This window comes from Xiphias gladius, chromosome 18, assembly GCF_016859285.1.
Source record: "Xiphias gladius isolate SHS-SW01 ecotype Sanya breed wild chromosome 18, ASM1685928v1, whole genome shotgun sequence".
In the NCBI taxonomy this organism is placed as follows: Eukaryota; Metazoa; Chordata; class Actinopteri; order Istiophoriformes; family Xiphiidae; genus Xiphias; species Xiphias gladius.
In genome coordinates, this window is record NC_053417.1 from 4,887,463 (window position 1) to 4,899,543 (window position 12,081).

The 12,081-nt window shown below is 40.0% G+C and overlaps 1 protein-coding gene across 2 annotated transcripts in view; it reads left to right on the plus strand.

The window, feature by feature from the left end:
* LOC120803754 (plexin-B1-like) overlaps positions 1-12,081 on the plus strand; it is a 67,900-nt gene that overhangs the window by 40,707 nt on the left and 15,112 nt on the right. The window contains exons 7-20 of one of the 2 annotated variants that reach the window (XM_040152609.1): positions 1,356-1,456; positions 1,591-1,723; positions 1,923-2,079; positions 2,173-2,281; positions 2,656-2,764; positions 3,207-3,968; positions 5,634-5,732; positions 6,174-6,296; positions 7,110-7,203; positions 7,367-7,536; positions 9,283-9,434; positions 9,525-9,630; positions 10,875-11,011; positions 11,159-11,332. In XM_040152609.1, the coding sequence (XP_040008543.1) occupies positions 1,356-1,456; positions 1,591-1,723; positions 1,923-2,079; positions 2,173-2,281; positions 2,656-2,764; positions 3,207-3,968; positions 5,634-5,732; positions 6,174-6,296; positions 7,110-7,203; positions 7,367-7,536; positions 9,283-9,434; positions 9,525-9,630; positions 10,875-11,011; positions 11,159-11,332 (2,426 nt within the window). The remainder of the gene's footprint in view (positions 1-1,355; positions 1,457-1,590; positions 1,724-1,922; positions 2,080-2,172; positions 2,282-2,655; positions 2,765-3,206; positions 3,969-5,633; positions 5,733-6,173; positions 6,297-7,109; positions 7,204-7,366; positions 7,537-9,282; positions 9,435-9,524; positions 9,631-10,874; positions 11,012-11,158; positions 11,333-12,081) is intronic. The other variant, XM_040152610.1, reaches the window with a different exon arrangement.

Genomic DNA, 12,081 nt, shown 5'->3' on the forward strand with positions numbered 1-12,081 from the left:
TTAAGATCTCGCCCTGAAAGAGGCAAGAGGTACAAGAAGTAAACTAAGCAGGTAATATTATGGGCCTCAACACTGTCAATAGCAACCTAGCTGGAAAAAAAAAGAAGCTCAATTTGAATTTCTGGGGCCAAGTATGGCAAGTTTTAATTTAGATGGTTGGGAAGGCAAATGTTAACTTGTCAACTTAGTTTAGATAACTAAGAATGGCTAGACTGCTTTTTCAGTCTTTTTCAGCCGCACAATAAACTTGCAGTTAACTTAAAGCCTAGTTGGCCTAACGTAAAATTAAGGGAAAAAAGTTATACCGTTTAATATTAAAGTACTTGTCTTTAGCTATCCAGCTAGGCTAGTTAGCCTTTTGATTATCATGAAAGCAGTTGTCATGTATTACTGGTAATTTAATATTGTAATGCCATTTATTATGCTCTTGCAAACAATAAAAACAAAATTAACAAAATTGAGAGCGGCACATAAAATGTGAAGGATAGCTTAAAAACAATCAAGTGCTCTTCAGGATTTAAAACTTAAGCAATAATCATTCAGCTTACTCAGTCATTGTGTAAGTCTATAACACCATGGTTTGCAATCAAAGAAATCCGAAGCACTCTGATGTACTGTAAGTCAAAGGTCCTTTTACAAGGCCTCAGTGAGAGACTCATAGACTGTAGAATGAATATAAAAAGGAAGGATTTCTTTGAATTTCTCATCAGAAAGTTATATAATGAATAACTGAGTAAGCTGATCATTCATTGCTTTGTTCTTATTCATGTTGAAAATTTTGGCCAGTGTGTTTGGGGAAAAAAAGGAAAAATATATTATTAATAATGCAGCTGACATTTAATTATTTATTATTTTTTAAACCATTTAACTGAACTTATTCTTTATTAAATTCAGTAGAATGTAACACCGTGGAGACCAGAAAGGTGAAAATAAGATGATCACAACTAGTGGTATCCACCAGATCCACCATAGAAATATGCCTCTGAATACTGCCTCCCTCTTATCGGTCACTTTTTATGGTGGAAATTCTTGTGAGCTGAAGTGAGGAGATCACCAGGAAACTCTAGATGTCTTAAGCAAAAGTATTAATTGTAAGACTTATGCATTAAGGAGAAAAGCATGAGCAGTAAAATGTTAAACAAGTTAACTGGAGTAATGCCGGAAGATGTCCTTTCTAACAGGGCGTGTATACTCATAGCATCATATGATTGAACACACATCTCTGATACCATTTCCAAATAGGGTAAATTCTTACATTTTACACACATGTGTGATTCATTTAGACACTTAAGAGATAAAAATAAGTCATATCATACCTCAGTCCTGCTCACGCAAGTCTTGACTTATGCCCACAGGTAGAGAAGCGTCCAGTGGCAGAATGTGGAGCTCACCTGGACTGTCAATCCTGTCTGTCTGCCAAAGATCCCTACTGTGGTTGGTGTGTCTTGGAGGGAAGGTGTGTCAGCGTGCATGTAATGTTAAAAAAAAAAAAAGAAAAAAAGTAATGTTGGCGCTACTGCAGATGCTCTCATATATCCACTCTTTCACTCTCTGTGCCCTTGTCTCCCTTTCTTTTCTGTGGTATTTCAGGTGTGGCCAACGCTGGGAGTGCCAGCGAGGGTCTCTGCAGGGCCAGTGGTTGTGGAGTTTCAACCAGACGCAGCAGTGCCTCAGTATTCAGCACCTCAGCCTCTACAACATCAGCCGTGGGGAGAAAACTGATGTAATACTAGGGAGAGAGTGGGGAACAGATGGGAGCAATGCACTGTAATATTCTACTGTGTGCCTGTTTTGGTCTCTCTTGAATTCAGAGTTTTACCTCTACAAAATTGTTTTATCTGTTTTAATCTTCTCAGTGCAGTGTGTGCCGAAATAATTTCTTGTTTCCATCTTTTTGTTATTTTTCCATCTCCCTCCCACAGATTACAGTATCAGTAGAGGGCCTTCCCAGTCTAGGAGACGGAGAGTTCTACTCTTGCTTTTTCCAGGACACAGAGACTCCGGCCTCACTCACTAAGACTGGTGTGACTTGCTCCACCCCTGATGCCAGCAGTCTTCCCCCTATTGGCCATGGAGATGGTGTGTATCTTTGTATTAGGTCAGCAATTGTATACACATATACATACATAATGGTATATACTGTATAGTAACCACTGATTTGTTTCCTCGCAGAATTTGTGATGGTGACCCTGTCACTACGTTTCATAAATGTGACAGTGGCAGAGACAGAGTTCACCTTCTACAACTGCAGCTTGGTTCAGGAGCTCTCTGGACGTAGGCCGTGAGTACACACACACACATCACATTGCTCAGCACTCACTATCACATCGGCTGTAGCAAAATACATGACAGGTTATCAGGTCTGCTAAGTTGTTTTGAATTTGTATCCTTCCAAAGAATATCTGTTTATACATTATATTTCTATATTAGACTGGTTAGATGGCAGCATGTATGAATATCAAGTGGAAAGTACTATTTTAACAAGCAAGATGCTGGGGGTGCAAGTGAAAGGACCACCAGAGAATAGATATTCAAGTTTCAGATAATCTAAGTATGTAGCAACGTATTATTTGCTGTAAGGATTTTTATTGTCACTAATTTTTATCATGATTTGTTTTGTTGTTCTACCTGGACTCCTGCTGTGTGTTTTGAAAGATGCCATGGGTGTGTTAGCAGTCGCTGGGGGTGTAACTGGTGTATCCACCTGCATGTCTGCACACACACACACACCTGCAGCCAAGGAGTCACTATCTACAACCAAAACGTGAGTCCATGTTAAGTCTGAAAAGGAAGGCTTTTTAGGCTTTTTAGCATATTTATATATGTTGTTTAAATGCAGATGGATTTCAGGGTTATATATATTGTATATTTAAGAGAAACCACTGTGTGCAATGTAACATAAAAGCAGTAGGTTTGTTTTACTAAGCATTTATCATACTGCATTGTGCACCATGGTTTACATATTAGTCTGTGCATGTGCTTACAGTTTTCTCTGTTTTTGCTGAAGTGTTCTGTTTGTTTTCTGTTTGCCTTTTTAGTAGTTTTTTTTGTTTTTTTTTACCATGAATCTTTTTGTTAATATCACTCATAATTTGCTTCTTAATGCTTTTCCATACCCTTTTGTTTTATCCTAATATTGTCTCCTCCCTGCCTTTTTTTTTCTTGTCCTTTCCTCGCTTGTTGACTCATGCTACTCCATCATCAAGTTTAAACCGCCAACACCCACCACCCCACCACCCACCAGAAAACTGACCCCCTTACCCCCTACTGTCCGGGCTGCTACAACAACAACAACAACCACAACCACAACAACACAGCCACCACCCACAGAGATACCTACCCCAACCACAGCAGCTGCCCCTTCAACTGCCACCACAGTGACACCACCAACCACCCATAATGCTGAATCTACAGCACCCCTTACACTGGCCACAACTTCCCCCTTTGTCAGGAACCAGGCCACCACCAGCCCCACAGATTTCACCACCATAGACGGGTCCCTTTCTGATGTGGACAGAACGACAGAGGGAAATGGTGCCATCACAAGAAGTTTTTCAGAGGATGAGGACACTGACACCTTAAATATCACTGATGAACCTCTCTACACTACATTACGCAGCAGTACTAGTGGCCAGGTAGACTCTGAGCTGAGATTTTTAGAGCTGTCTGGTGAAGCAGTGGGCTCTTCCTCTGATGTAAGTTCAGCTACCTCTGGCGAAGTCACCCTTTTAATAGACCTTTCTATCGGTGACGATAAGGACTCTAAAGTTACTGACTCACCTTCATGGTTGAATGAATGGGAAAAGCCAGAGGGAGAGACTGAGGTGGACTCTGCAACAGGTGAACCTGTTGCAGGTGCCAGCGAAAACTCGGTCATCTATACACAATCACCTAAAACAGTTGATGACCTCAACTCCGAATCTGCAACAAACTACCAATCTGATTCTTCAGCTGACTCTTATTTTCTGGTGAGTGCAGAAGCCATATGTGCATCTAGTGTAGAAATATTGGTGCAGTTGGGCCACCATTTAAAAACTGCTTAAATTAGTAGTTAGACATTTTAGGAAAGATGCTTCTTTGTTCTCTTGCTGAAAGATGAGAAGTTTTGATACCACTCTCATCTCTGTTAAATATGAAGCTACAGTTAACAGGTGGGTATCTTAGCTTAGCATAAAAACTGGAAGCAGGAGGAAAAACAGTTAGCCTGGTATGTGCAAAGGTAGCGAATTCCACCTCCTAATACCCCTAAAGTTCAATAATTAAGCCATTTTATATTGTTTGGAGGGCCACGCTAGCTGGTTCCCTGCTTCCAATATTTATGCTAAGCTATGCTTAGCATCTACTGGCCGTACTGTAGCGTCATATTTAACAAACCGGTGTGAGAAGGGTATCAAAATTCTCATTTAATTTTCAAAAAAAGAATGTGAAAGTGCATTTCCCAAAAATATTAAACAATTCCTCTGAAAATGCTATATAATATTATATCATTCATCAAAGAAGATTAAAGTCCTAATCTGGAGTCACTGTGGGCCATGTAGTTATACTGTACAATCTAATGCTGACAATGTAGAATATTGAATACTCCATTTCTGTTGCAGTTATCTTTATTGGCTTTCCTGTCAACAAGAAGGCAAATAAACCAAAACAAATCAATGTAACTGATGGGAAGATGAGATGTGAGGATGGAACTGAGAAATTCAAGGCACTCACCTGACGGATTTTATTGATTTATCTAGCCTCTCCATATCATTTCTATTCACCTCATTCAATGCTTGCAGCAAATAATTATATCACACAAACCCAGAACATACATTTCATCCTACAAGCCCAGGGATAGCTAATCTTCTTAGTTTTTGTTTATGAAGTCAACTCTCTCCTTATGTTTTACTTGTATGTCTATTGTTTCTTTGTTGGGGTGTGTTTCTGTTTTTGACTTTTTTTGAAGTTTCCCATTTTCTTTGCCGTCCTTTGTTCTCAAAATTCGCTTTCTTTACAATATCCACATCAAAGATGATTTTAGTTTTATTATTTCCTATACACTATATGACCAACACTGTGTGAACCATCTCAGTTTGTTTGACAGGCAAATCTATGTTTGGTGGATGGGAGGAGAATACTCTGTTCAAATATATGTTGCACCAACTGTAATGTTTTGGTTTGGAGGTGTGATTATCTGAGGCTGATTTTCATGATTCCCTCAGTTCCAGTCAAAGGAAATGACAACAGTTGAGTGAAACTCTTTGTTTTAGGGTGACGGTGCTTCCATGCACAATGTCTATACAAAATTTGTTGAGATCAAGATGCAAGAACTTGAGTGCCCTGCCCAGAGCCATGACCTGAACCTCTTCAGACATCTTTGGTAACTACTGGAACATAAGCCAGGCCTAATAGCGTAAAAGCAGTACATACTAATTCCACTTGCTCCAAAAGATGTTTAAACACCTGGTGGAAAGCCGTCTCAGACAAGAGAACTCTCTGTCAGCAGCTTCACATATGAGCTGTTCACAGAGCAGGTGTCCACATAATGTTGGCCATTTAGAATAGAATGAATCCAGTTGTAGGACTATAAAGTATGGTAACGTTTTCTTTTCCTAATATATTTTTTACTATAATAATTAATAATATATCATCAGGAATGTCCGTGTGTGGAGAAAGTTCAGGATTCCTCTCTTCTCCCTGTCAATGTGGAGAGGAAAATCACACTGGTGGGACAACATCTAAACCTGTTTCAGGTAATGTAATCATCTACAGGGTCATCAGCCCTTGCCTTAGAAGAGTAAGACTACATTAAAGTAGTACTCATGCAGGTTATTAATCTGATTTTTGAACTTCAAACCATATCCATTTTACACGTTAGAGTTAACAGCTCAGGGTGGGGGGTTAGTTTGATGATGTCTTTATCAGCAGTGAGTATGAATTAAGGTTTAGAAACATATTTTGCAAACACATTCAAGTGATCTTCCTTGGTTATGGGTTGTGTTGGCTGTCAACACTTAGAGTAAATGTTTAAGACCAAAGGGATTTCTGTTTATCCTACGTATGAATTGAAGCGTTTGTAGTGACAGGTTGGTCTTGTGACAATGGACATAATCAGCTTGCACTCACTGTACCCCTTCTGACAAAGGGAAAATGTATTTTCTTTGTCATGTATGTATGTGGCTGTGTACATTCAGGATGAGTATTTGGACTACGAGTGCGTGTTGGACATTGAGAATCGGTCAGTGGTGGTGGATGCCTCTGTGGAGCTGGATGCCACACAGCCATCAGTCTTCTTTATCACCTGCCAACCGCACCAGGTCAGAAGATGAATGTAGTAATTTAGCTCAGTGTGATTTAACTCTTCAAGTCTGGAAATAAGAACAAGGATACAAAATATGTATTCATTTACAGCACCCTAACTGGTGTGTTGTAACTGTGGTTCTAAGTGATAGTGCGTTCAGTTTTTCATACTTGCACTTTCTTAAACAAAGCATTAAGTAGGTAGTGTGTCTAGTATTTCAACATCACTGTTCTCTGATTTTGAATGTAAAATCTAAATGTCTAGTGTTAGTAATCCTTTCTTTGTCGCCTCGACCACTGTGGCTATTAGTCCCATGCCAACTCTCCAGATCCTCTTCCATTTATAAAACAGTCCGGAAATGTAAAATTAATTTGTCCCACTGAACCAGCAAATGCACCATTTTTCATGAGTTGTCTATACATAATTTGAGTCACCATTGTGCAGCAGCATTACGAGAATAAACTTTCATAAACTGTTGAAGATAGACAGCTAATCTGATATCTCTGTCCATCTGATGGAGTAACCTCCATCCTTCTGGTAGCATTCATAATGACTGTAAATCACTACAAATCAATAACAAGTCAAAAATAAAGTCCCATATTGCACTAATGAACCATTGTCATGCTATATTAACAAAAAACAGTAAACTGTTGTCTCTGGATTATGTACATTTGTGTTTCCAAGAGTATGTTTCATTAGTTCTAATAACCAGAGAATTTCACACATGCTGTAACCGCTTTATACATACATGTCTGTGCATAACATCAACGCGTATACTATATCACATGAAGAGCTCATGCTTTTTTTACAATGTATCGCTGTGTTTCAGTATGCCTACTCTGTTTTGATGGAGGAATACCCAGCCATGATCAACGTGAGGAGGAAAAACAACTTCCTCATCGACAGCGCTGAGGATCTGTACGGTGGGGACTGTTTCTAGTGATTTTTTTTTTTTTTTTTTCTCGTGTGTCTCTCTGTATGTGCGAGACCACACTCATGCGTTTACACAGAGTAATGGGTACATATTGTATATGTATTTGACAGAAAAGTAATCTCACAGACTGCCCTGTCTCTCTCGTGTTTCAGTGACTCTGTTCAACTGTTCAGTGGGGCGGTCAGACTGCAGCCGATGTCGTACTGCTGACCCCAAGTATGGCTGTGTTTGGTGTGGTGGTGCTGCTAGCTCTCGCTGTGTGTACCAGGATTCCTGCACCGATGAGATCAAACACACCTGCCCTGCACCTGTCATTCACTTTGTAAGAATTTCTTCTTCCCTCCTATGAACGCTTTCTAAGGATTTGTTTACTGTTGAAAGAGAAAGTTGGAGAAATGAGAGGAAAGAGTAGAAGAATTAAACACATAATGATTTTATTTCTGTGTCTCCATTTGTGTTGGAAACAGTCGCTGTCTGGGGAATGTTTTGATAAGCTGATGTGAATGTTCATATCGTTTTGATTGCTGGACTGGTTTTACAGTCTCCTGTGTTCTCAAACTGACAACACAGATGTTTCCAGGGACAACCTGCACCAACTCTGTGTGACGACCCATTTTCAAAATGACCAGGAACTCCCTTTGTTTGTTTCTGAAAACCTTGCCCCTGTAATTTCAAGTCGTTTCAGTTTTTATTGTCCTGCATGGAAAAAACACTCCGCTTGGAATAGTACTGTAATTTCAAGTCTGATATGTTTTTTCCTACCAAAAAGGGTCATTTCTTGAATTAAGAATTCTTGAAATTACATTTTTTCCTTCTCCGTCATCGAAAAATCCAGTCTATATATACGCAAATATTAGTCATACTTCCTACTTCACTGAAAAAAGTCCATTCTCCGTCAATGGCACCGGAGGCTTCAAGTTTGCACATTACACTTGTGTAAGTTACGTACTGGACCACAATTAGCTTCAAGTTGTGATGGCATAAAATCCTGCTGGTGGTTCTACGTGACAAACTCTGATTCAAGGTGAGCACAGAGAAACATGTCCCCTTCAGCAGATGAATGTGAAAAGAGCCTAGTATCAAATGCTGCACAATGCTGCGAAAGACATTTTTGAGTGGAGGGATGGATGGAGGGGGGCATTTACTTCCTGTGTGACAAAAACAGACGCATCAAAACAGACTCATCCATCAACTCCAAACCCTCATCGTTCCACTTCCTTCCTTCTCATTCAAAATACAACTGAAGATAACCACTCAAGTTGAAACTTGATGAAACGGCTGGACAGGCCACACCTTGGCCTCAGTTTGTGCCACCCAAGTGAATCTGTGTCTCCTTTGTTTATTTTTCTGTTGACTTTGTTTGCATCAATTCCGCCTCTAATATCATTTTCTGTGTTTTTTGGGAATTTTACGCTTTTACCATTGGATAGATAGTAGAGAGATGAGAGGGAATGAAGGGAGAACTGTTTTACTGTCTATACTGTTATGTATATGTATATATGTAACAATGCATCATATTTCATTAAGTTTATCCAATTCATCATGATTATCACATGTAAAACCTTAATCTGCAAAGTAACTAGTAACTTAAGCTGTCAAATAAATGTAGTGGAGTAAAACATACAACATTTTCCTCCAAACTGTAGAAGAGCTTAAGTATAAAATAGCATTAAACTCAAGTAAAGTACAACCACCTCAAATTTGTACTCAAGTACAGCATTTGAGGGTTCTTTTGTCTGAGCAACTAAAAAGCAGCATTCACTGGATTTGCTTTGGAAATTAGATTTAGTGGCAACAAAATGAGGGAATTTTTACACTGTGCTTTCAGTCAGCTTCTTACCTATACTGTGACTGCATCCCACCACAAACCCAGTTTCAAGAATCACATTGACCATAACCGTATCATTACATTCTTGCTGGACACCCTTCTTCATGTCAGGCTATCTGAGGCATTATGTCAGCTTGGAGCTGTCTGACTGATGGCCTGTAGACTGTGATCTTGTGAATGCGGTAACTCAAGAACAGTGCAGGCTATACAGCTCATACTTTCGGTCCTCTCGTGTTTCAGCTGGACCCGGTATCTGGTCCTGTAGAGGGAGGGACAGTAATGACTATTTCAGGCTCTAACCTCGGCCAGAGAGCTGAAGACATCCAGAACTCAGTCACGGTAGCTGGGGTCCCCTGCAGTGTCATCCACAGCAGATATGAAGTCTCCTCAAGGCAAGTCATCGGTACACCTGAACATAGACTGCTTGTAAAACTTTTTCCATCTTTTTTTAACCGAAACAACCTCACGTCTTTATCTCATAGGATAGTGTGTGAGACCACAAGCAGCGGAGGAGAGAAGAGCGGCCAGGCCTCAGTCAAAGTGAGGGGAGGAGGCCTCGGACTGTCGGCTCAGATCTTCAGCTTCCAGGTACAGTCAGCAGTCAGGTAGTTTACATGCACTCTAGAGACCAGGTTACTCAGAGAAACGCGATTGCACCGGAAACCGGACATAGCCTTACATGCACCGTAGTAACCTAGTTGCTGTAATTCTGCTTATATGTGTGGTAGGTCAATAATCGGATTTTTCCTCTACCCCCAACCTTATTTTGGGAGGAAATTACTACACATTTTAACTGCAGTAGTGATACAATACACTGCTTCCTAACCTTTATTAATTTCTTTGTTTTTGTGTGTGCGTGTGTGTATGTGTGTTTGCGTGTCTCTGAGTACCTGATGTGATGATGCATTCAGAGGAAGACAAGCTGTGTAGTGAAAACATCTTTCCTCACAGTCTGAATTTGTCGGCATTTTACAAACAATTAAATGATGATCTAAAAAAACTGGTGCAGCACCCTGTCAGCAAGCCTGCCTTGGTCTGGCAGGATTTTATAACCATGCAGAAGCAATTAAACTAGCATTTTTAAAACAAAGACATCTCCAGGGCATTTTTACACCCAGCTCATGGGGTTGCAGTTGTTTTGATTTCTGGCATTTTTTCCCCCGAGTTTTTATGTCAGACACAAACTGTGTATGAGAGCACAGTAGTCGCTCTTGGGCGCGGACCAAATTAGAAGGACCAAGACCTTGCGGTGACAGGAGTCCCTTGGTAATTTAAAAAACTAATCCTGAAAAGCCTCATTGGGAGAATACGATACAAGTGTGATAGCAGAGCGATCAAATTCAACGTCAGGAAGCATCAAGAACAAATGGTTTTAACAATCAATAAACGTAGCTGTTTAATTTCCATGTTTGTTTATCCAAGAAAAAAAAAGTGCTTCCCCCGGAAGATTTCTGACCAATCAAGGAAACGACAGCTCCAACATGGCTTTTGTTAATTAGGCTTCACTTGAAATTGTGTTTTGTGAAATGTAACTGAACCACTGCAATGCAATAAAGTAACAGCTCATCTCCCTATTTACATTACAGTAAAAGGCCTGTAGGTTTGACAACAGCCTTAAGTAATTGGCCCAAGTGACAAGCAGATGAATTGTTTTACTAGCAGGCTTCGAGGCAACGCTTTGGTGTTTCCCAGAATGCCCTGGTGTTTTATTTATCTTCCCAATAAATCACCCGCTGAGTATCAGAACATTGATTATTCTTTTGTTCTCTCTCTTGTGCATCTTTGCATCTCATCCTTCATTTCTCTTCTTCTCACTGTCTCTCCATCATCAGGATCCTGTCCTAAGCGGCATCTTCCCCCAAAGAGGGCCGAAGGCGGGGGGCTCGTCTCTTAGCATCAGAGGTCGGAGACTGAGGACTGGACACCCGAGTGAAGTCAGCGTCCTAATCGGAGGAGTGCCATGTATGGTGTAAGTGCCTCTAATTAACAACGAAATAATAAAAAAACCAAACTTCCCCTTCATTTATACAGATGATGCATTTGACTGTTTGATATGATAGTTTGTGGGATAAAATGTCCAGAAATAGGGAAAAAATGTCAAATGTCTTGCTCTCAGGCTAAACATCCGGGAGGATCAGATCAGCTGCCTGACCAAAGGCAGCAACAGAACAGGAGAACATGGCATCACTGTGCGGTTTGGTGGGGCAGAACGCCACCTGCAGGATTTGGTGTATCATTACACCCCCAACCCCAACATCACAACAGCTGCTCCATCCAAAAGCTTTCTCAGGTGCAGTGGTGGAATGTAACTAAGTACATTTACTGAAGTACTGTTCTTACTGATGTAAAGTTGTCCCGATCTGTGCTACTTTATACCCTCAACTTCACTACTTCTCAGAGGGAAATATTCTGCTCTTTACTTGGGGGTTAAAATTGGGATTTAGGAGGAGGTGGAGCTCTTGTGTAATGCCGTTGGGGGGTCAAGTATAGGTGGGATCACAAGGTCAACAGTTTTTATACGAACTATTTCCATAGTTGTTCCAATGAAAAGTATAGACATTATGTTCTTTGGATGTCAATTGTCCAGTGTAACAATGACACTGTTTTTGGAAAGAGCTGTTGCTGTTAAATTTGTGTAACGTTTTAATGCTGTACCACAAACCTAATTCCATTCACCTCCATTGTACTGGAGAAATTTCATAGACAGATATTTTAAACCGAATCTAACTATTGAAATGGCTAGATTCCATTTTTTTATGATATTTTTATGATATTTTATTCATTATCTGAGCGAAACCCCTTAAGTCAGTTTGAGAGACGAAAGTTTACCAAGCACTCTGAAGTCCCAAAAGACAATAATATAACACCCCAAACATGTAGGCCTATACCCAAACACACTGATAGTGCTTTATTTATTTAATTTATTTATTGAATCTTTGGTTCACTACTACCTGTGACCTTATTTTTTATTTGCTTAAGTGATTAGATATTGTAATTTCAATGCTAGCAGTAATGCCAATGCAATTGCAAATATTAATG